This window comes from Tympanuchus pallidicinctus, unplaced genomic scaffold (genome assembly GCF_026119805.1).
Source record: "Tympanuchus pallidicinctus isolate F22 unplaced genomic scaffold, pur_lepc_1.0 scaffold6, whole genome shotgun sequence".
Lineage (NCBI taxonomy): Eukaryota > Metazoa > Chordata > Aves > Galliformes > Phasianidae > Tympanuchus > Tympanuchus pallidicinctus.
This window is the reverse complement of record NW_026294780.1, coordinates 19,450,743-19,471,360: the sequence shown is the minus strand read 5'-3', so window position 1 is coordinate 19,471,360 and position 20,618 is coordinate 19,450,743. Positions and strand designations below refer to the sequence as shown.

The following is a 20,618-nucleotide window of genomic DNA, read 5'->3' as shown; positions in this document are numbered from 1 at the left end:
CCTGTACAGAACGCTGTACAGAAGGATGTACAATGACCGGAAAAGATACCGTTAACAAGTGGATAGACAGAAACCACAATTTACAAGCATGCCAGAGACAAGTTACTGCCCTAAATTTACATTAAACTGAATGTGTTCACTGGCATAATATAACAGTAATATTCCCACCGTTTAGAGAAACTGAAGGATTTTAATAGAATAGCTTCAAATAGGGCAGTTGAGGCAAGGGAAGAAAGCTTGTCACCGTTAATAAAATAAATGGATGTCAGCAAAAATACGCATAACTTATCAGAGGCTTTCTATCTCTGTAGAAGAATGACAGCTTATAAAATCTTTTCTCAGCACTTTAATATGTACTGATGAATGCAACTGGAAGGAGAATAAATTACACCCTCATCAACAGTTTCTAGACAATTCTAAATAAAATAATCTGCTTTCAAATTATATTTTGGGCAACTCATGCTAACTACTGGATTTGCGTGGTTCAGAAAAGATAATTTCTCAGCGGAATTATCCCCTTTGAAAACTCACAAAGCATTTCTGTGGCAGTGTTTATGTATTGGAAAGATGCCTACGACTTCTCTCAATCTTCTGAGACAATCAAAGCTGATCTAAATTGGAAATCAATATGAAGATTACCTTATATAGTATTGGGACACCAACAAATGTCTAAAATATTGAAGTTTTCAGAATCTTTTAAATAACTAAATGCCTTGAGTTTCTTCCACAAAAATTGTCTGTACTCTATTAGTGTTAAATGAAGACAAATGTTAGTGATAAGAGCTAAAATTAAGATCTACTTCTTCCACCATAAAGCACTCCTTCTTCATTAGAAGCCATGCTTCTCTGTGAGAGAAAAATTCTTTTCTCTCTTCAGGTCTACAGAGCTGGGGACTCTAAGAAGCAGAGCAGCCACTCCAATGCAAGGGCAGGTCCCCCAGCAGTTCAGTCTCACACTCTAACAGAGAGTCTGTCTAGGAGATATCAAGAGCTTGGTTTTGGGATCTGTAGTATTTTTACAGATCTAAGCTCTCCTCAGGCAAACTCCTTCTAGACTAGACTTTGGAAGCAGAGACATTAACTTTTCTAGTCTAGCAGATATCTGACCTAGTCTTCCAAGGCTCCCTTCACAAACACTGAAGCCATTTGCTTCAACATGACACCTCTTCTTTCACTGACTGCATGATAGTCAAAATATGAACCTGTACGATGGTCAAGTATTCCTGTATGTATGTAGGAAACATTTACAACGTGATTTGAGTGAATCTCAGAAGAAACTTCATGGCTACCAACATTTGATGGGTTGGAAAGCGTACTGCAACTTCAGTGGAATAAAAATATCCCAGAAAAAATATTCTGATTAATGTTAAATGACCACAACAAACAATTCATGATGTAGTAGATGACTACATTGAAACTTCTCTGCCAAATGTGAGTTGTATGAATGCGATCAATATCAAAACCTTCTGAAATGCTACCATGAAAGCGGACTGTTTTCAAAGAAATGCTGTCTTACACAGAAAACTATTTCCTCCTAGGGAAAGCAGGAAAATGTCTTTACTCAGTAATTCTGGTTCTCTCCAAAGCACTTAAGATGACTGTCTGAGGGGATAACGGAAGTCTGAAGAAAAACATGGGAGTAGTAAATGTTTCACTAAAGGTGTACCTGAGGGGGAACAGACTGTCAGCATTCCAGAAAAATAATTATTTCTCTGATCCTAAATAGATATCTTTCTTATATAGTTGTTGAAAAATAACTTGATGTGATCCTTCAGAAGCAATAAGCAGATTGCATAAACATTTAGCACCCTATCACAGTGTACAACAGTGCCACAGGCATTCAGTTCATCCAGGGAAAAAAAATACCTGAGTTACTCACAGAGGAATAACTAACAATCTGGCAGTAAGTATTCTCAGTGGAGATACAGGTGAAAGCCTTTTTGTCAGAACCAAAGCGAAAAGGAAGTTAAACTTGAAACTTCTATGTAGAAAGAAGAGTGCTCTAGCCCAAATCTGTTTGATACACCCCAGGGATCAACAAAAAAAAAATCTCCTGCCTCAAGACACTTTTCCAACAAAAAGTTTTAACAAAAGTGTTCTGTACTGATGGAAGCTTGGAACTTATCCAAACCTGATAGAAGAGTAAAGTTGTTTCAGATAAAATAAAAATATCAGTCCAGTGAGCAATGAGCTACAAACATAAAGAGCAAAACAAAATGCAATTAAATATAGCCCAACAAAGACCATTTTGAATAAGTCACAAAATTAATTATCTAGATTTTCTGAAGAATCTCTTATTGAGACTCTTTAGAGTTGTAGCAGGGCAGAGTTTCAAATCTGCCATAGTAGTAACAGCTAATCTCAAATTTTTCATGAACACAGATGCACCATTCCATTCTCTTCAGCAAAGGCAAAGCCCACTGTCGCTATCCTCAATTAAATGTAAAGCTGCTAAACTATGTACCGTACTTTGCTCTGCTTACTTACAATGACTGCAATGATGAGTAAAGTTTTGAAGTTAAACAGCTCTTGATGTTAAAGGTAGTTTGTTGTTGTACCTCAACATCTGAAGTTCAGCATGCTAACCTATACTTGATAGAACAGATCCTCTAAGAATGTATGCTAGATAACCAAGGCAATGTACTGAAATCTGTCTGAATGCTGAGCATAGTTTGTTTTAGATTCAATTCAATAAAACACCCAAGAGAATGATTTGAGTTATATGTTAAATTATGTCTAATTTCTTATGAAACAAGTAATGCTTAATCATTGACACTTCGAAAAAAATAAAATACATTTCAAATGAAAACCTTCAGTATTTATTTGCAACAGACTACAGTTTAAAGAATTAATAGATACACTTTGGTATATTTAAAATGAATGTCAACTTAAAGGAAGACATGGTTTAGATTCAGCTTTAAAATGTAGAAAGATAAGTAATTATTGCGTTGGTTTTCTTCTTTGGAAAGAATTATCTATTTTAGTGCTGTAGAAAATTCTATTCTTTTTAAATTGTGAAATAAATGACCTTTCATCTGTGAGATTACTGGGAAAGATGTATTTGTTATAACCATCCCTCTCAATTAATGAATTTGTAAAATTAGTACTAGTGTCATTCTGGCTTCTCAAAAGGATGAACACAAACATTCCCAGAAATATTATCTTTCTCTCTCTTCAAAGTACGAATTACAGAAAATAAATAACACAGTATACAGCTTTGACTGTAACTCGCTACATCTTATGCAACTTGCATGGCTTCCCTGCTCAGAAGTCTACCAAAACAGAGCTATTCTCTCGACTTACACCAAGTCATTGACTTGCACCATCACTTAGTACCCTTTTCGAGATCCTTCTCCCTTGGAATATCACATTCTACTGCAGACAGCATGAAGCTACTAAGGACCACCAACAGTAAAGTATAGTAGACTTTGATTATCAGCAAACTGCACTTGGAAGTAGGAAATCAGGAAAGGAAAAAAATCTGGAAATGGAAATGGAAAGATTGATTAAAAATGAAAGCAAAGAGTGATTATGGGACTTTAGGTAGTGATGAGATATCTCCTGCGAAATTCCACTAAGTTGCTTCTTGCTGTTAGCAAATAAAATCAAATTAGCAACGTGGACCATATTGAGGATGTATTAGCAATTTTATTAGATCATTGCTCACTGGTACATTTCAGCAGTAGTATAAAAGGGGTCAGGTGTAGAGGTCATAAAAGGTTGTGTCATAAACATCCTGAGCATTAGAAACACTGAAGTTTGTGATGATAAAGCTATACTGTTAAAACCTACAAATGTAAAGAAGGCCAGAAGGACATCAGAATCATATGCAACTAATGCACATAAATATGCTTTTTCTGCAAAGTGTTAAATGCACTTTTTCTTTATCAAAAGTCTGTTCATGTATACACCACTGCCAGGTTTACTTCTAATTTGCAGTAATTGCTCTCAAAGCCTTCTTTGCTAAGTACAGCAACAGAATGAAAAGCAAATTCTTCAGGTCAAGATGGCAAAATGTGAATCTCAGCCTTAAAAGATACGTATAGCTTTTAAACCTATAGAAATCAGGGAAATTGATTCAACATGTCTGAGTTTGTTTATCAAAATCTATATAAACTTAAATTAGAGTCAGTTGCAGTTTCCTACCTTACAGAACCAGAACCAAGTAATTACAGTTTATTTTGCCTTCACAGAACTGAAAATTTTAATAGCAGAAAGCTGTAAGAAAAATGAACTCAGAGAGATACACTGAGAATAGAGTAATAAGCTTGCACTTCAGAGCTGTTGCAGACAATTTCCAGCACTGATCATCATTAAATGCCTCTTCACTCATAGTGAAACCTGACTTTGCTGCCAGCTCCAGTCCACTGACCAAAATTACATAATTGCCATTAAGTACTGTATCACAAACAAACTATTATTCCCCTTGGTTATGTTTTCACACATAAAATTGTAGGAGCATAGCAGATAAGAGGAATTACACAACTAGTAAAATAAAAGTTAAAGCTTGTCTGTTTCATGTTACAGTACTTTTTCATTGCTTTATAAATCTACTGTAGTTTTCTTTAGATTTGATACGTGTTTTATTCTTTTCTCTTGTGTAATGAGATATCTTACCAATATGGCTAAATAGTTCTGCCCAGACAGGATGTGCATATCAAATGTGACTGGAATCACTGTTCTGATAAAATAGAGAATAGAGCATGCTTAGCAATATGAAACCCTCCGAAACTAAATGGTGATTTGTTTTCCCAGATGACAGCTTTGTTTAATAAGTTGTTTATACTCCTACTACTCCGATTTCCAAGCTGCAGCTTTTAGGCAGCCAGCACAGTTCCAAAGCACTGTTATGTTCTACAGTTAGGAACTGCTTATAAAGCAAACCGCAAAACACTTCTCTATTTTTGGGGTGGTTTTTTTGAGTGGTCTCAAAGTGTAGGCACAAGGTAGCATGCTTTCTAGCAGTTTAATCTTTGCCAAATCAGAGCTAAGAATAATTATGGCCACATCGACACCGGAGAAAGATCCTTATCAAAATTTCAGGTGTTTATGGAAGCAACATCCCCATCATATATACTTGCCACAGTCATACAGAGGAGCAACTCCAGAGAGGTTGTAGATGCCCCATCCCTGGAGGTGTTCAAGGCCAGACTGGATGGGGCCCTTGGCAGCCTGGTCTAGTATTAGATATGAGGTTGGTGGCCCTGCCTGTGGCAGGGGGGTTGGAGCTTGAAGATCCTTGAGGTCCCTTCCAAACCAAGCCACTCTATGATTCTATGATTCTATGATCTAGTATCACAGAATCACAGAATCACAGAATCACAGAATAACAGAATTGTAGGGGTTGGAAGGGACCTCCAGAGATCATCGAGTCCAACTAATATAGATGATCTGCATGTGTTATGTACCAGAGTCTCATTCTGCTGCTAGGAAAGTCAAACAACTTCTCTCCCTTCCAACACTTTTCACATTTAATTTGCAGACAAATAGTTACCCAATTATAAGTGGCATGTAATCACTATGATACCTGCCTAGCAAGGTTGTGGATGCCCCCTCCCTGGAAGCATTCAAGGCCAGGCTGGGTGGGTCTTTAAGCAACCTGGTCTACTGGGAAATATCCCTGCCTATGGAAGGGAGGTAAGAACTATATGATCTTAGGAACTATCCAACACAAACCATTGCATGATTCTATGATATGATAAGTGAACAACAGCTCAATACATGGTGGCTATCTCTCCTTCAGTTTTACATAAGTATCACTGAAGGATGACAGAATAAATCCCTGTAACTTTGTACTGAGTATTGTGATGTCTGGAGAACTACTTTGTATCCTTTCACAAATGCCTCTGCTGAAATTTGAAGGAAAAACTTGTGGCAAGTTTTTTTCGGAGCTATAGAATTTGTATTTCTCCTGTAGGAATGCAAATGGGAAAATTTCTATCTTGCTCCACATACAGGGTCTGAATGATCCCAATAAAGAAAATTAATTCATTCTTCTCATCTTCTACTAAAACATGAGCTTAGATACCAGGAAAAAACAAACAAACAACAAAACAAAAAAAAACAAAAAACAAACAAACAAACAAAAAAAAAACAGACAAACCAACAATATTCAAAATGAATTCATCAACCAACTACTTAACAGCTGTTTAAAAATCACTGAACAAGTGGAGAGAGGAGAATCAACATAGCAAATCATACGTTCCAAATGCAGAAAGTCCAATTTCATCCAGTACTCAAAAAAAATAAGGTCCAGTCTTTCATGAAAATTTTCTCCTGAATCTTAGCAAAGAACACAAGACCAAAATAGCCTGCTATTTCAATAGTTGTCCCCTAAAGACACTTCAGTTTCTGTGATAGTGGGCAGTGGAGTCCAAAACTGTAAGTTTCATGCTACTTACAGGGAAAAAAAAAAAAAAAAAAAAAAAAAAAAAAAAATAGCCTTCACAGGGATTAAAATTCAACTTTACAATCAAATGAAGACATTCAGGACTCACTGAGCTGTCAACATATTAGAACCACTGTGTGAGACATTGCTGATACTATGGCAGAAGTGAAGAAACATTTTTTCACCTCCTACACACCTATGACATATCTCTAAAAAAGAACACTGTATGTCACAATCTTTTGGACCCAGGAGGAGAGCTGTGCCATTAGTGCTCAGGTGTTACAGCTGCACTGCTTTAGAAATAAAACAGCACATACCAAAATTGTTTGCATGTGATAGTAGAAACCTATCTGGAAATCAACTGGAACTGACACCATTTTATAAACATAAACTGTTATTTAAAAAAATACATACTAATGAACAGAAAAGAAATACTGTTTATATAACAAGTCCTATCTGTAGTCTTACTTGTCACCTTTTCTATGATTAATGGCAACAAAGATACCTAAAAAGTAACAAAACTTTTAAGATTCTTTAGATTCTGAAAGTTGGTGGTTTCCCTACCGTAATTAGGAACTGAAGTTAATCACACTAGGTACATGAGTAAGAAGCCTAAATTCAAATATAACTGCTCCAAACAATTCATGAATACTAATATCAGCAGAAAAATTACAAAAAATAAAGCTTTCTCTTTACATCTTCACTTAATCTATACATAATTGCTTAGATGCATTTAACATACCCTTTCCACACATCAACATTGTTTAATTTTCTTAACATTTAGCCAAAATTGCTGTGAGTGCTTTTGGAATAACAGCATCAGTAATTTACTAGCATTTCCAATAATTACTAGCAATGCGTTTCCCCTTTAAATACTTATAATCCTTTTGCTACTTAAGTATTTGTTAGAAAAGGGAAGACAACAGGCTTATCCTACATTTATGTACCATAGCTATGTTAAAAAAAAAAAAAAAAAAGCCAACTGCAAATAATAATAAAAAAACAACATCAACAACAACAACAACAACAAAAAACCGCAATACATGATACAAAGTTAGTAATGAGCAGAAAAATCCACACAGTTAAGAATCTTTACGTGTAAACATTTTATTTCTTAAGATCAGATTCACCATGTAGCCTATGCATGTACCATTAGGGATGCTCAAACACCAGATTTGCTAATTGATATTATTGGAATTCTGCAAGGAAACTGAGTTTTAGCATATCAGTTTCCAAATTCATGACTGTTTATCCACAGCAAACATAGAATAGAATCTGCCAGGTAACATCCAGCAAACTAGCAAACAACCTTAATAAGCCATTAGAAATGTTTGCTTATGCTACTGGTTCATTTCAAACATTATATCTGCAACACAAAACCTTGATAAACAGATATTGCAGATGGATGGATTTAATGTGCTGATTATTAATAAAAATATTTTATATTTACAGAGCATTACATTCTAACTTCACAAAGATTTCCAGAATCATGTGCATTACATCAAAAGATCTGTTTTTAGAGTAGTAACAGCACATCCTCACTGTATTTCAACACCTACAAGCTACTTAGACAACAGAATTTGCTGTAAAAATTTACATCCAAGAAAAGGACAAAAATGCTAATTTTCTTACTTGTATACAAATTGCAAATTTGGGGTCATCTAGCTAGAATTAAAAAATCTGTATCTGCTTTTTCTTAAGAATTGCCAGTAAAAATCATTATTGAGGCTCTCTGGAAACGGGCCTCTCACTTATTTTAGCACAACTATTTGGACACCAGTATTAGAATGGTAGTTCGTTCTTCCTTGTTAGAAAACTAAAATGTTAGTAGAAGCAATAACGAAGTGGGATTTACCAATCTAATGTAGAAGACTTGAGCTGTGAAGGAACTTCTGTGCAAATCCATTTTCAGAGAGAAAAAAAAAAGGAAGAAAAAGGAGATTCTCAGAAACCAGATTGTTTATCTTAGCAAGCTGAAACTATGCTAATAATGAAGGCTTCATTTTTTAACATTTATTAAAGAGGTATAAATCATCTGTGCGCCAGACTGTTTGGAGATTGAGATAAACATTTTATTAAAGAAATAAAAAAAAATTATCAGTAGAGAAGACTGCTGCTGATGTATTTGACTGGCAATAATTTTCAAGCTTGTTCCTTAAGTGGAACTCACATATTTCAATTTATTAAAGCATACACAAGCTAAGTTAAAGAATGTGTATTAGAAACAAAAAAGACTTGCATTTCTTTAGACTACCTTCATTGTTAAAGATGATGCTCTCTCAATCTTTTCAACTTCAGGAACAGTTTTCTATCTACAAATTACTAAGGCATCCTGTGGTATCTTATGATCAGTTCCATCTCTTGACACAGTCATGATCCAAGATAAGTGAGAAGATCATGGGAAGATATTAATAGCAGGATGAATCCATTATTATTTTTTTGTGTATCCCCAAATGTGTGAAGGAAAAGATCGACATACATAAGTCTTCATCCTGTAATCATGCAAGCAAAAGCCTAATGTAGAGCATGTATAATGGACTAATGCCAGAAGTACAACTTCAGGTACAAGCCTGATCAGTCAAGCCAGACAAGGCTTGCAGTGAACATGTGGAGCCTAGTTAAAATCCAGGAAAGCCATCTTGCTCTGCAAACCTCTTACATAAAGAAAGAGATTCTATAGCTGGGGTCTTATGTCTGTTGGCTCAAATATCACAATTTAAAATGCTCTTCAGAACAAAATACTACACATTTCATGTGTATTTGTTCTGATTACATAGCAAGAAAAGTGAAAGAAAGAAATAGAGCAATGAAGTTCAAGAGTTCATTTATTTTGTAGTCACTGGAATACAGATAACAGCGGTAAATTTTTCAACTCATCAGAATTTTGTATGAAGGGATACAAAGTACTAATTAAGACTCAGGAATTCAAGTCTCAGTTATACATAAACTACGCAGTTGAAAATTAGAGAAGCATCTGTTTAAGCTGGAACATTGACAATGCATAAAGCAGTTAAGTGTGCAAATAACTAAATATTCAGTGAGCATTGCAAATTTTTGAAAAAAGTTAGGAACTATAATCTGTGAATTACAGAATTTAGGTTACAAGAAAGAATCACTGGAGAAAAGTCCTGCTTCATCGCAATTATGAACATATCAAGTCATTAGAAAACTATTCTGAAGCACAAAAAGAAAAATCATAGATTAAAACATATATACAAAAAAAAACACAGAAACATCAAATTTGCGTATAATCTCTAACATAGTCTCTAAAACAGACTAGCCTTTTGGAATAACTAATAAAATTCATACACAAAATTAAGTTTGCTGTCATGTTAGAAATCTTTCAAAGAAAATATAAGTATCATATCGAAATAGACTTACTCATTGCTCTTACTGTGAAAATACGCTTTTCAAGAAAAGCATGAACATAATATAGGTACTACAGATATATAATGATTACACACACAGTTACATTTAAACCAAAAAATATACTATTTATTATCACCAAAGTTTGAAACAAATATTTGTATTTCAAAAACATTTTCATTCATACGATAGAAAATCCTACAATAAAAGGTTAGTATTTTTGGTAAAAAATACTGGTAATTAAGAACTTTAATCAGTACAATGGTCTAGAAGTGCACATTCTCATCCAAACTAAACTGTAAATATCTGTGTCATGTTAGTTTGCTAAAGAAGACCTTGGCAGCAGCTCCTACTTCTAGGTTTATCATTCATAAGAATCTCCACTGTGATGAAACCTGCTGACCTTTTCTTAAGTCAGTCTAACCTGTCTCTTTGCAAAGAGGCTTCAAAATCAGTAATAAAAACACCCTGAGGCTTGAAAAGTCCTTTGTCACTGGGACATGAAATTCTATTCAGATTTACCTACACAATGAACCATTAAAATATGGGCTTGTTAAAAAATTATACTATAATGAATTTCTTTCTCTCATTTGCATTTTGAAAAGCCCTAATTCTTAAAATATTTCAGCAACCAAAAAGACATGTTTTGTGAAGCAGGCTTCACAGTAACAAAGTAGAACTACACGTTGGCTACATCTTGGAAATTACAAAGTTTTGCAATGTAAATGATAGTTAAGTATTTTAAAATATTTTTTTTTTTTTTTTTTTTTTTTAATTAACCTCTAGAGAGAAAGACTTCTTTTGTGTTTCATAACCCAGAAACATTCCTACATGGAATAATGTACTTGATGATACTTAAAAAAACCCCACTGAGTTATATCATTTGGTTACGCCAATTAGTGCCCATCAGCAATCCAAACCTGTGCTGTAAAAGCAAAATACCTCCAATGCCATTCAAATTGTCTAGATCTGGGTAATGGGTTAGAAGAAAGACCATGGATTTTAATTAAATAATTTAATTGCATCCTAGAGATTAGCATAGATAGGATATATTTCACGTTCCCATTCCAGTCAACTTGGTCCAGCTTCATCTGTATAGATCTTACTTAAACAAACAGTGCAATTTTTATTAGCTTATATTCACCATTTTACAGCGAATAGCAACTGAAACAACTTTGCATACTGAAAACCTTGAGGTAACAACATTTCTCTGTTTTTCTACTTAGTACATACATTTAAAATTTATACCAACATTTTATCATTTATTTCTTTCAATTTTGTGTTAGTCTTTTTTGAAAGAGCAAAGTTCTCAGTTTTCTTTGTTTTTATATTTATTCATTTACTGAAACATAAATTTAAGTGATGTCATCTATTTAAAGGTATGCTGTAAGTCATAGTGTGTTTGTAACACAGAATCAGACTTTGAGCTCTAAACTTGACTACGTTTGCCTCTTGCTCCAAGAAAGTATTATTAAATCCAGGCACCAAAAGCCAGTTTCTGTCTTAGCACCAGGAAAAGGTGTGTTCCTTTATTTTCATTCCCAGAAAAAAAATACACTGTAAGATCAAAACTTCATCACTTCAAGGTGATCCTTTGATTAATACAATTGAAATGCAAACATAAATATGCAGAAATATTATCTACAACGCAATAAAAAGTAGATTGCCGATTTTAGGCCTCAGTATAGAAATTCAGAGCTTTTCTAATTTTCTCTTTTTTTTTCAAACATTGAATGTAGTGTAACCTGTTCCTTCCATTTTCACACCACTCAGAGTGTGGCAGAATGTAAGATCTAATTAAGCACTAATAACTTGAGAAAACAAAAAAATAGCAGTTTCAAAGACATTCAGAAAAAGCTGATGACACAATGAGAATAAATGGAACTGGGGTGTACCTTCCTACATATCACTGTCTACTATTTGCCAAAGATAAAATGAGCTTACATACAACCAAGCAAGATAGGCTTCTGTATACTCTCAAATAAATGAGCATCTAATCTCACCCTTCTGTATATATTCAAGTTTCTAAGTTTGGAATCTAAAGAAAAATACTTCAATAGAAAAATTTTCTGCAGTAAACATTTTTAATTAGCTTCATATTTCAATTTATTTCTGATATTCATAAATTACAGCCTTAAAAATTCATTATTCAAAATGATTTTAAGCACTCATTTTTTGTTTGAATCAAATGAATACTTCAGTACTTGAAAAATACAGGACTTCCACTAATAGATTATATATTATTAAGTCTTTAAAAATAGCACAGAAACCTGACACACCTAAACCATATCCATCACTACATTATTACGAGTGAGAAATTGCACATCCCAAAATCTCCCTGAATACCTCCATTTACCAGATATCTTATTTCTATAATATGTAAGTTTAACAGGTATGATAACTGATACACTTTACAAAGAAAGATTGCTACCTGTGGATCAGAACTCCCTGAACTTTGGAGATCTAGCAAGATCACACAACAGCAAAGAGTTAATTTGCAAATAAATTTTTAAATCAGCAGTTACAAATTGAAAAGAGTGAAAAGCAATGACTGGTAGTAGGAAAAGTGAAATGTTGTTCTCTCCAGTTTTGTATATACCCCAGGTATGCAAAAGTCTTGAGGCAAGTAAATGAGGGCAAGTGTTTATCAAGGAAAAAAAAAAACAGAAAACTACAAAAAAAAAACAACACACTGTACTTTACAGATGAAACAAACAAGGAATTCAAGCCCAAATAGCCCAAATTATGTTTGCCATTTTAAAGTTCTTTTTCCCAATTTCTTCTCAAAAACATGTCATTCTTCACTTTTAGAGCCACCATGACCATTTAGTATAAGAGAATGACAGTCCAGCCATCACTATATTTTCTTTTAAAGCCTCTGTTAGCAAACACAGAATCTATGTGAAATACTGAATGCATGGGAAAAAAAAACTTGACACTGTCTATTAAACTGCAAGATACATATTTAAAAAATGACTTTTAAATATGCTTAGAATATTCTACATGAGAAATGGCCCATTTGTACATTATTAATTAGTGATGATCATGCAATCCTTCAGATAGATTGGCAGTAAATATATACATATATTTTAGACATATATTGATAAGATTAGGTCTGTAATTCCAGAAGGGTTGTAGGTTAATCAATCTCATTAGAATAAAAGTATTCAAGAATAAATAATACCAGTTAAATGTCGAGCAAAAAGACATGCATCTTCTAGGTCACAGATGATGCAAAGAGCTTTAGTGAACTGCCAGCATAATTAATTCTGAATACAGTCACATAAGAAAGTGAAGCTACAGGTTTTGGTCCAATGAAAAAACACCACCAAAAAAACAGATCATCCAAAGACTGAAGTTAAATTATTGGAATAACGTACACTTTCCTGAGTTTCAAGAAATTAGGTGTCTCCGCAAGCATGCACAAATCTCCTTTTCATTCCACACTTAGGAGAGCTAAAAAATTATTCAGATGCTATGTAAATGGAGAATTATTTTACATCTGAGATTATGGACCATTCCCACATCTGCCTCAGGACATCAGTTGATATACTCAGGAATTTTTCAAAATGCTTTCTTTGGAGGTGTAGTAAAATCTAACCAGCCTATTTTCTGAACATGTTCCCTGGGTCTCTCTTGCTCATAAATATTAATAAATACTAGTATTAAAAATAAGAGGCCAAGTCATTCAATTCATACATACACTATAAGTATAAATTTATTAGTCTGAATGTGGAAGAAGCACAGAGAAACAATAAAGATTACCCTTGGTTTTTAATTGATTTAAATGTTGCATATTTTCCAATAAAATAATCTCAAGAGACTTAATTAACCAAATGATGATTTTTTCAGATGAGCAAAGAAGCTACATTTGTAGATGAAAATATAGGCTAAGAAGTCAGAATTGGCAGCAGAAATAAGCATACATTTCTAATTTCTTGCACTGAAGTAGCAAGAGGTAAAGTACTTACTTCTGTTTCCTCTTGTTAATGGATAGTCCCAGGTTCTATAAGGTTATTTCCCATAACAACCCAACATCTCATCTGCCGAGTATCCCAATTGTGATTATATTTACATAATTTGGGAAACAAATAGAACTGAACAATATCTCATCTAGAAGGAGAAGATGATTTATAATTGATTGATGTCTGGCATCAATGTCAAGCAATGTCTTGGCTTCATGGCTACCTGGAAATTAATGACAGTGACTTCTTCATCAGATGACAAGAAGAATCAAAAGAAAATGAAAGAAATTTGAAATATCATAATACTAAACAATACAAATCAAAGTTGCCTAAGGTGAATGAAAGTGGTTTCATTCACTTGTTAGCTTACCAGATAAGTCCTCTGCAGAAATCGCTTTGATTGACAGTTAAATTCATTGATGAAGTTTTAGAAAAGCTGTTTGTAACTCCCACTGCATCTATCAGTAGAGCCAATATGTAAGCTAATACAAGTGTTACCCTTTACCCTGAGCGAGTTTCTGGATCTATCTTTAACACTATCTTTCCTAAGTGTTAGTCTCTCAAAACGTATTTCTCTTGATATTTTACTATGTCCTTAAGGGACAAATTATGAACAAAAAATCAGTAATCATGACAGAAAAAAAATGCACTTAGTTATGGATACATAAGATTTTAATTTGTGTTGTATTTATAATTACTTGAATTGTACATGAATCACACCCAGGAAGAGTATTAATGAGCATTTTTAGGAAAAGTTTAAAAATAAAGTGTATTTTCAAAAGTTTGCTAACATCTTGTGTGCAGTAAGTGTGCATATATTGTAAATTAACAGAAAAGAATAAATGTGTATTTTGAATTTAAAAAGTGACATCATTGGTTTTTGTTGCCTAATTATTTCAAAAACGTTTATTTTACATATGAAAGTACTTTACTAAGTAAGCACTTCATTCTGTGAACCTAGCTTTTGCTGGTATATGTAACAAATACTTCATATGTTCTTCTGTACTTCCACTGAATAACGTGAAAAAGCTACGGACTGCTTGTCACATCTCGGTTAGCTCATTTTCCACAATGCTATCATGTCACCTTGTATATCATCCACATAAGGTCTATTTGTCAAAATTCCATTGTGCCTTTCTGACAACAGATGTTTGGAAATGCATCCTGTTTTGCTTAGCAAAGACTTGTTCGGATGGGTTTGACAGTAAATTTCAGTGAAGAATTCAACAATCATTTATTGAGATAAGCTAACAAGTACTGGAAAGCATTTAAAGCAATTGACTTCTGTTTGTTTCTACAGCTTCCCTCCCAAATAACACGTCTCTGAAACCACAGGTACCCCAAATATCACACTATGTGTGATGAACATATGAAGTCAAAAGTGTGATAGCATTCTCTCAGCAGGACTACTATGATGAGCACTAATTCCAAGACTTGAGCAAAAAAAAGATGAACAAACATGATTGTGTCTCCATCTGAGTGATTCTTAGAGGAAATAAACTCACAGATTTCGTACTACAGGCTTTACAATTGTATACTCCTGGTTGTGATAATCCATTTTCAAATCATCTGTATCAGTGGTATGGGTTACAGATAAGATGCATACTAATCCAATTCTCTTATGTAAGTGCCTTATGGGAAAGAAAGAAATGAAAAAAAAAATGTGTTTCAAAGTCCATTGTAAGCTCTACCCTACCTAAGAAAATTTTTGTCATTTCAGTACTGTGAGGAGTGCATCTCCTCAAACAACAGCACAGTCAAACACAGTTTTCCACCAAATAAGACTGAACAGGTGGTCCAGAACAATTGTTCAGTTAAGAATATCTCTTTCTAAACTTATTTTCATAAACAAATATTACATACATGAATGAATTCAATATTATAAACCAAATACTTTAGTCTTATCATTAAGCTCATATGCCGACTGCCTAAAAATAAACCTGCATAGATTTTGCCACTGATATGCAGGGATGGTGATAACTCATCATCCCTGTACCACTGCTCTATCTAAAAGAGGCAAGATTAGAATTTAATAGAAGTTATGAGGAATAGTTCCTAAGTAATAAAGCCATGTTAAAAAAAATGGATTAATTGTATAAATGTTTGATATTTCAAATACGAAGCATGGGGAAAAAAAAAAGAAAAAAAAGAAAAAAAAAGCACAGGAGGCATCAATCAGAGCAGATCATTAACTGTGCTTCTTAGAATTATCTTCCAACCCAACTTACAGAGGTGATTTAGTATTATTATACTATACATACCAATCTACAACACATGGTGGCATTCTCTAATGTTAGTAAGAGGATAGCTTCTATGTGACCGCTGACTGCATTATCCCTGTTTTGAGTTATATCTAAGATTTTCACTCTTTTTGACACAATTATTTTGTTTTAAAGCTACTTGTTTCCCCAGGACAAGTACAAAATAAGTCATCACCAGTTCTGAACACTGTTGAATATCACAAAATAAGAACAACTGGGGAAGTAGTCAAGTCCTCACTTAAGTCCTTTTATTTCTAGGGTCCTGATACAATGTACTGCCAAAACGCAAACCACATGGTACCAGTTTTAGACATCTTGGACTTCTTGACTACTTGTGATCCGTGTGGGAGAAAAACTGTTTGCCAGACTTCCTTGTCTATATTGATAGGCCTTAACTGGGGAAGAGCAGTTGGAAGGCAGACACATAGAAAGGGATGCAAGCATGGGCTCCCAAAGCTGCCAACTATGACATATTTCTTGCTTTGGCAGTTCAGAAGTTACTGTTTCTTGCTGCTTAGGGCAACATGGAGCGGGCACTGGGTAGCACGGCTGAAGACTGCGCAGAAAAACCAAGTAGGCAGCTTATCAATGGGGACTCATTAGCACGGCTCCGGCAGGTTGCCATCCCAGACACCGGACGTTTGGAAAGCTTTCCGTGCTGCCTACTATGCAGCCTCAAAAACACACCAAAAGAAAGAAAAGGGGAAGAAAAAAAAAAAGTGTGGGGGGGAGAAGTGGTGATAGAAGTGCGATCAAGTATGACTCGCTTACATCTCTCACCTCGCTATGGGAAGTGCCCGAGCCCTGACTCCCCCAGCCACAACGCGAACCCCGGGAGGGGCTGAGCGGGGCGCCAGCGGCTCGCCCTGCTCGGAAGTTGGTGGCCACAGGTTGCCCGCTCCCGCCCGCCCCCCGGGTGGGTTCGGCCACAGGCACGCACCTTGGCGCCGCAACCGCCGCTTCTTGAGCCCGAAGATGCGGACCTTGGAGAAAATATCCACCAGGTTACCGTTGCAGAGCCCGCGGTTCTTGCTGGGGCTGTTTCGCCTCCTGCTGGCCGAGGGCCGGTCCCAGTGCTGCTCCCTCGCCTGCCGCTTCTGGCGGATCAAGCCGCTGGCTATGGCCGCTGCCATGACTGTTCGCCGGCTCGCCCACGCCGGCCGGCGCCGCGATGGGCAGGGTGCGGGCGGCGGGGCGCTCAGCCCCGGAGGGGCCCCATCCCCGAGGGCGCGGGCGAGAGGGCGAGGGAGCCTCCTCCGGGGCGAGGCGCGGCTGCGGCGGTTCCCCCCCGCCCTGCGGCCCTCGGGAGCTGCTCCCGCCGCGGGTCACCGCATGGGTGCCCCGCCGCCCCTCCCGCCCTGCCCCGGCGCCGGGCGCCCGCTCGGGCGGCGGCTGCGGGCGGAGCGACGCGAAGCGGAGCAAGGCGTGCTCGGGGCAGAGCCGCGCTGAGCGGCGCCCGGTCGGGCCGGCGGCTTCGCCTCCCCTGGCTGCCCCTCAGCCCCGCGCTGCCACCGCCCGCTCGCCCGCCGCTGCCATCGGCGCGGCTGGGGCGGCTACCGCCGCCTCTTCCAGGCTCCTGCCTGATGATTGCCAAGTGCTTCGGAAATCAGCATCTGGAGAGAGCAATCTCCTTCTCCTGGGAGAGCTGTAATCACAGCTCTTCAGTCCCACCCCGCTCCAGCCTCCCTACACGCGCACACGCACACACACGCGCACCGCTGGAGCTTTTTTGTCCTCCCGAGCTGAGGGGCGGCGAGGGAAAGGGGGTGGAGGAGGAACGGTAGAATAAAGGAAGAGGGGCGGGGGTGCCTCTGATGCCGATTTCTGGTGCCATACGGCGAGGTCCCAGCGGATCCTCCGCCAGCAACCACCTCTCTTCCTCAGCTTTCCGGGTCGCCCCGTGCAGGGCTTCCCGCAGGCAGAGGAGGACAGCGCCGGGCGCTGCCGGAGGCACACGTGGCCCTGCACACAGAGGCACCCTCCTCACATGCAGGCACCTTGGCACGCCCTCTCACCGACTCCCTGCCACCACGTACACCTCACCCTGCTCCTCCGAGCCGCTGCGGGGGCTGCACGGATCTGCCGCCCTCTCGCTCGCCGTGTCTCAGGCCGCCAGCGGGGCTGTTGCGCAGCGCTACGCGAGAAACTCAGATCCCAAGGCTGAGAAATGGGGGTAGCGGTTATCGAAGGGGGCGGACCGCAGTCCCGGCCCACGCGGGCCCCTTCTCGCACCGCACCGGGACCAATCCAACGGTCCAGGGGGTTCTGCCTCATGGGAAAGATTTGGGGTGGTGAGGTACACCTAGGCAGCGCTGAGGACCTTTCACTGAAACCAGCATGTGCCTGTTGTCTGAGAAAGGAGATCACAAACAGACTTCTAACTCAGAACATAAACTCTTTTCCAAGGTTTCAGAAATGCTGGAGGAGTTTCCCAAGACATCATCCACAAGCAGACACAACCACTGCATCACCAGCACTGTGTAAAATTCTTTCTAAATGCTTTTTGTAGTTAAACTTGCTAAACACAGAAAGTCTAATGAGTCTCTGCCCCAAGGAGTTCACAATATGCTACACATAATAAATACTATCTAAAATGCAACAACTCATCTATTTTCTTTGATTTCTCATTTCAAATAAGGATTCAATGTTTTTCACACTTTCTACCATTCTAATGGTGAAACTTCCTAAGTTGTGACTAACCAGAGGCAAATAGAAAAAGGAAGCCAGTAGCTACATAGAAATAAGGTAAAGTTATTCTGTAGGGAAAGGATTTTTTTTTTTTTTTTTTTTTTTTTTGTGGTATTGGAAATATCACAAAATAAATATACATAACATGTATATATAGAGATAGATAGGTATAGATATGTGTACTCTTTTTAAAGTTCTCTAATTTTTAGAGTTTCTTTAAAAAAATAAAAATAAAATACTGGGAGCCAAACGAATCAGACAAGGAACCTAAATAACAGCAGATCCTCCCTAAGCATAAATATCCATCCAGAATAATACACACCTAGAAAAATTCCCAACTTTTCAATATGGGACCTGTTGGTAATATTAGGTTCTTGTTTTTTCATAGAAGCCTCAGCATCTCTGGTATTGACCATTATTTCCCTAAATCCTTTAATCTACAAAGAGCTATTTTTATACAAAGAGCAGAAGTGTATGGAAGGAACTCCCATATACAAGGATTTTGTATTAATTCTAGACCAACTAGGAGCAGAATATGCACAATCGGATCTGGATAATACGTTTTAATTCTATTTGAAAGTGTCTCTAAAGAGATTCAGCTAAAACACTCGCACTGGATTTTCTGTCTGGCATTTTTTACACAGCAGCAATTTCCTTACAACTGCTACAATTACCTTAACTAATGCAATTAGAGAGAGGGCTGTTTTTTAGATTTTTGATGCTTGTTTAGTTTCTTTCCAAATTTAAATTTCACTGAGATTGTTTTGCAGTACATCGTGGCAAGCAGAGAAGACATAGTGCTGTGTTCTTTAGGTCCTCTCTTTGCCTTTTTCCATGCGCCTTCTCGGTGGAGCGCCCACCAGCCCAGTCCCGGCCTCCCGCTCCCTGCTCAGATCTGCTTCAGAACCAAGGACAGCGGCAGTAAGACTGAACGCAGGTGTCCCAGGAGCGTCACCCCCCGCCACCAATAGAGGAGGTGTGGGGACACACACTGTTCGGAATGCCCTTCTCGACCTGGCTCCTGGATCCAAACAAAGGAGTTAATAACAAGAAGCAGGGTGAAACAAAGCCAAACACTCCATTATCTTGAATTTTTAAGAATGGCGTACAAACAGCCTGACGGTTTTCTTTGTGAGACTCTCTCCATAAAATGAGTTTCGTGTTCCCTTTGCTTTAAGAACTCCCCTGTGCTATCCAACGATTCTGTCTATGTTATCTACTACTCTATTTCCACGGTTTCCTTCAAATACTGGACTTTTGCCAAAAAGCCCTAACATTTTTCAATACTATAATGATCAGAGTGATAGCCAAAGGGAAGAACGAAGGTGAAGATGAGGCAAAAAAGACAGGACAAATTGCGTTTCTTACTGCAGAGATCAAAAACAACAGCTTTATACTTGCATCTCAAAAATGCAGAGCAGTTGTTTACAGCATGAGGTTTTGCAAAGAAAACTCAAGAGAGCCATCTGCTGTCTTAACTTGTGATAAAATGTGTGCAATTTAGTCCGAGTAAAGTTCTGACTAACAAATGGCTTGTGGAAATAAGAATACAGCTACTATCATAAAGACTAGCAAATACATTAAGATTATGCATTAGGAAAAATACAAATATCTTAGTTATAACTTTTGCTACATTAAAATGTGTAGGTATACATAGGTTTGCATAGGGGTTTCCATTTTTAAAAATAAGGTTCTATGCTTTATATCCTAGCCTAGCCTAGATCTTTGGACTGCAAAATTTTTAGAATCAAAATTGTCATCCTTATTATTTAAAATCATGAAGACTGTTCTTCCTTTCTTAAATCAGTATAAACAAAAAAGGTATTACTGGTGGTATGTTTCCCCCTACGTATATTTTCCACCCAGATAACCTGAAACCATTACTTATATCAAAACAAACAAACAAAAAAAAAAACAACAAATCAAACCTTAAAAAAATTACCATGATGT

At 37.3% G+C, this 20,618-nt stretch overlaps 1 protein-coding gene across 9 annotated transcripts in view; it reads right to left on the bottom strand.

Moving 5' to 3' along the window:
* The window catches only part of FGF14 (fibroblast growth factor 14), a 383,970-nt gene that overhangs the window by 126,185 nt on the left and 237,167 nt on the right, over nt 1–20,618 (bottom strand). For 2 of the 9 annotated variants that reach the window (XM_052664485.1, XM_052664483.1), the window contains one exon: nt 8,244–8,280. The exons of 6 other annotated variants lie outside the window; for them this stretch is intronic. Coding sequence is in view for 1 of the 3 variants with exons in the window: in XM_052664479.1 (XP_052520439.1) it covers nt 16,921–17,113 (193 nt within the window). In the remaining 2 variants the exon portion in view is untranslated. Of the gene's footprint in view, nt 1–8,243; nt 8,281–16,920; nt 17,114–20,618 lie in introns of those variants that run through there. One more of the 9 variants, XM_052664479.1, reaches the window with a different exon arrangement.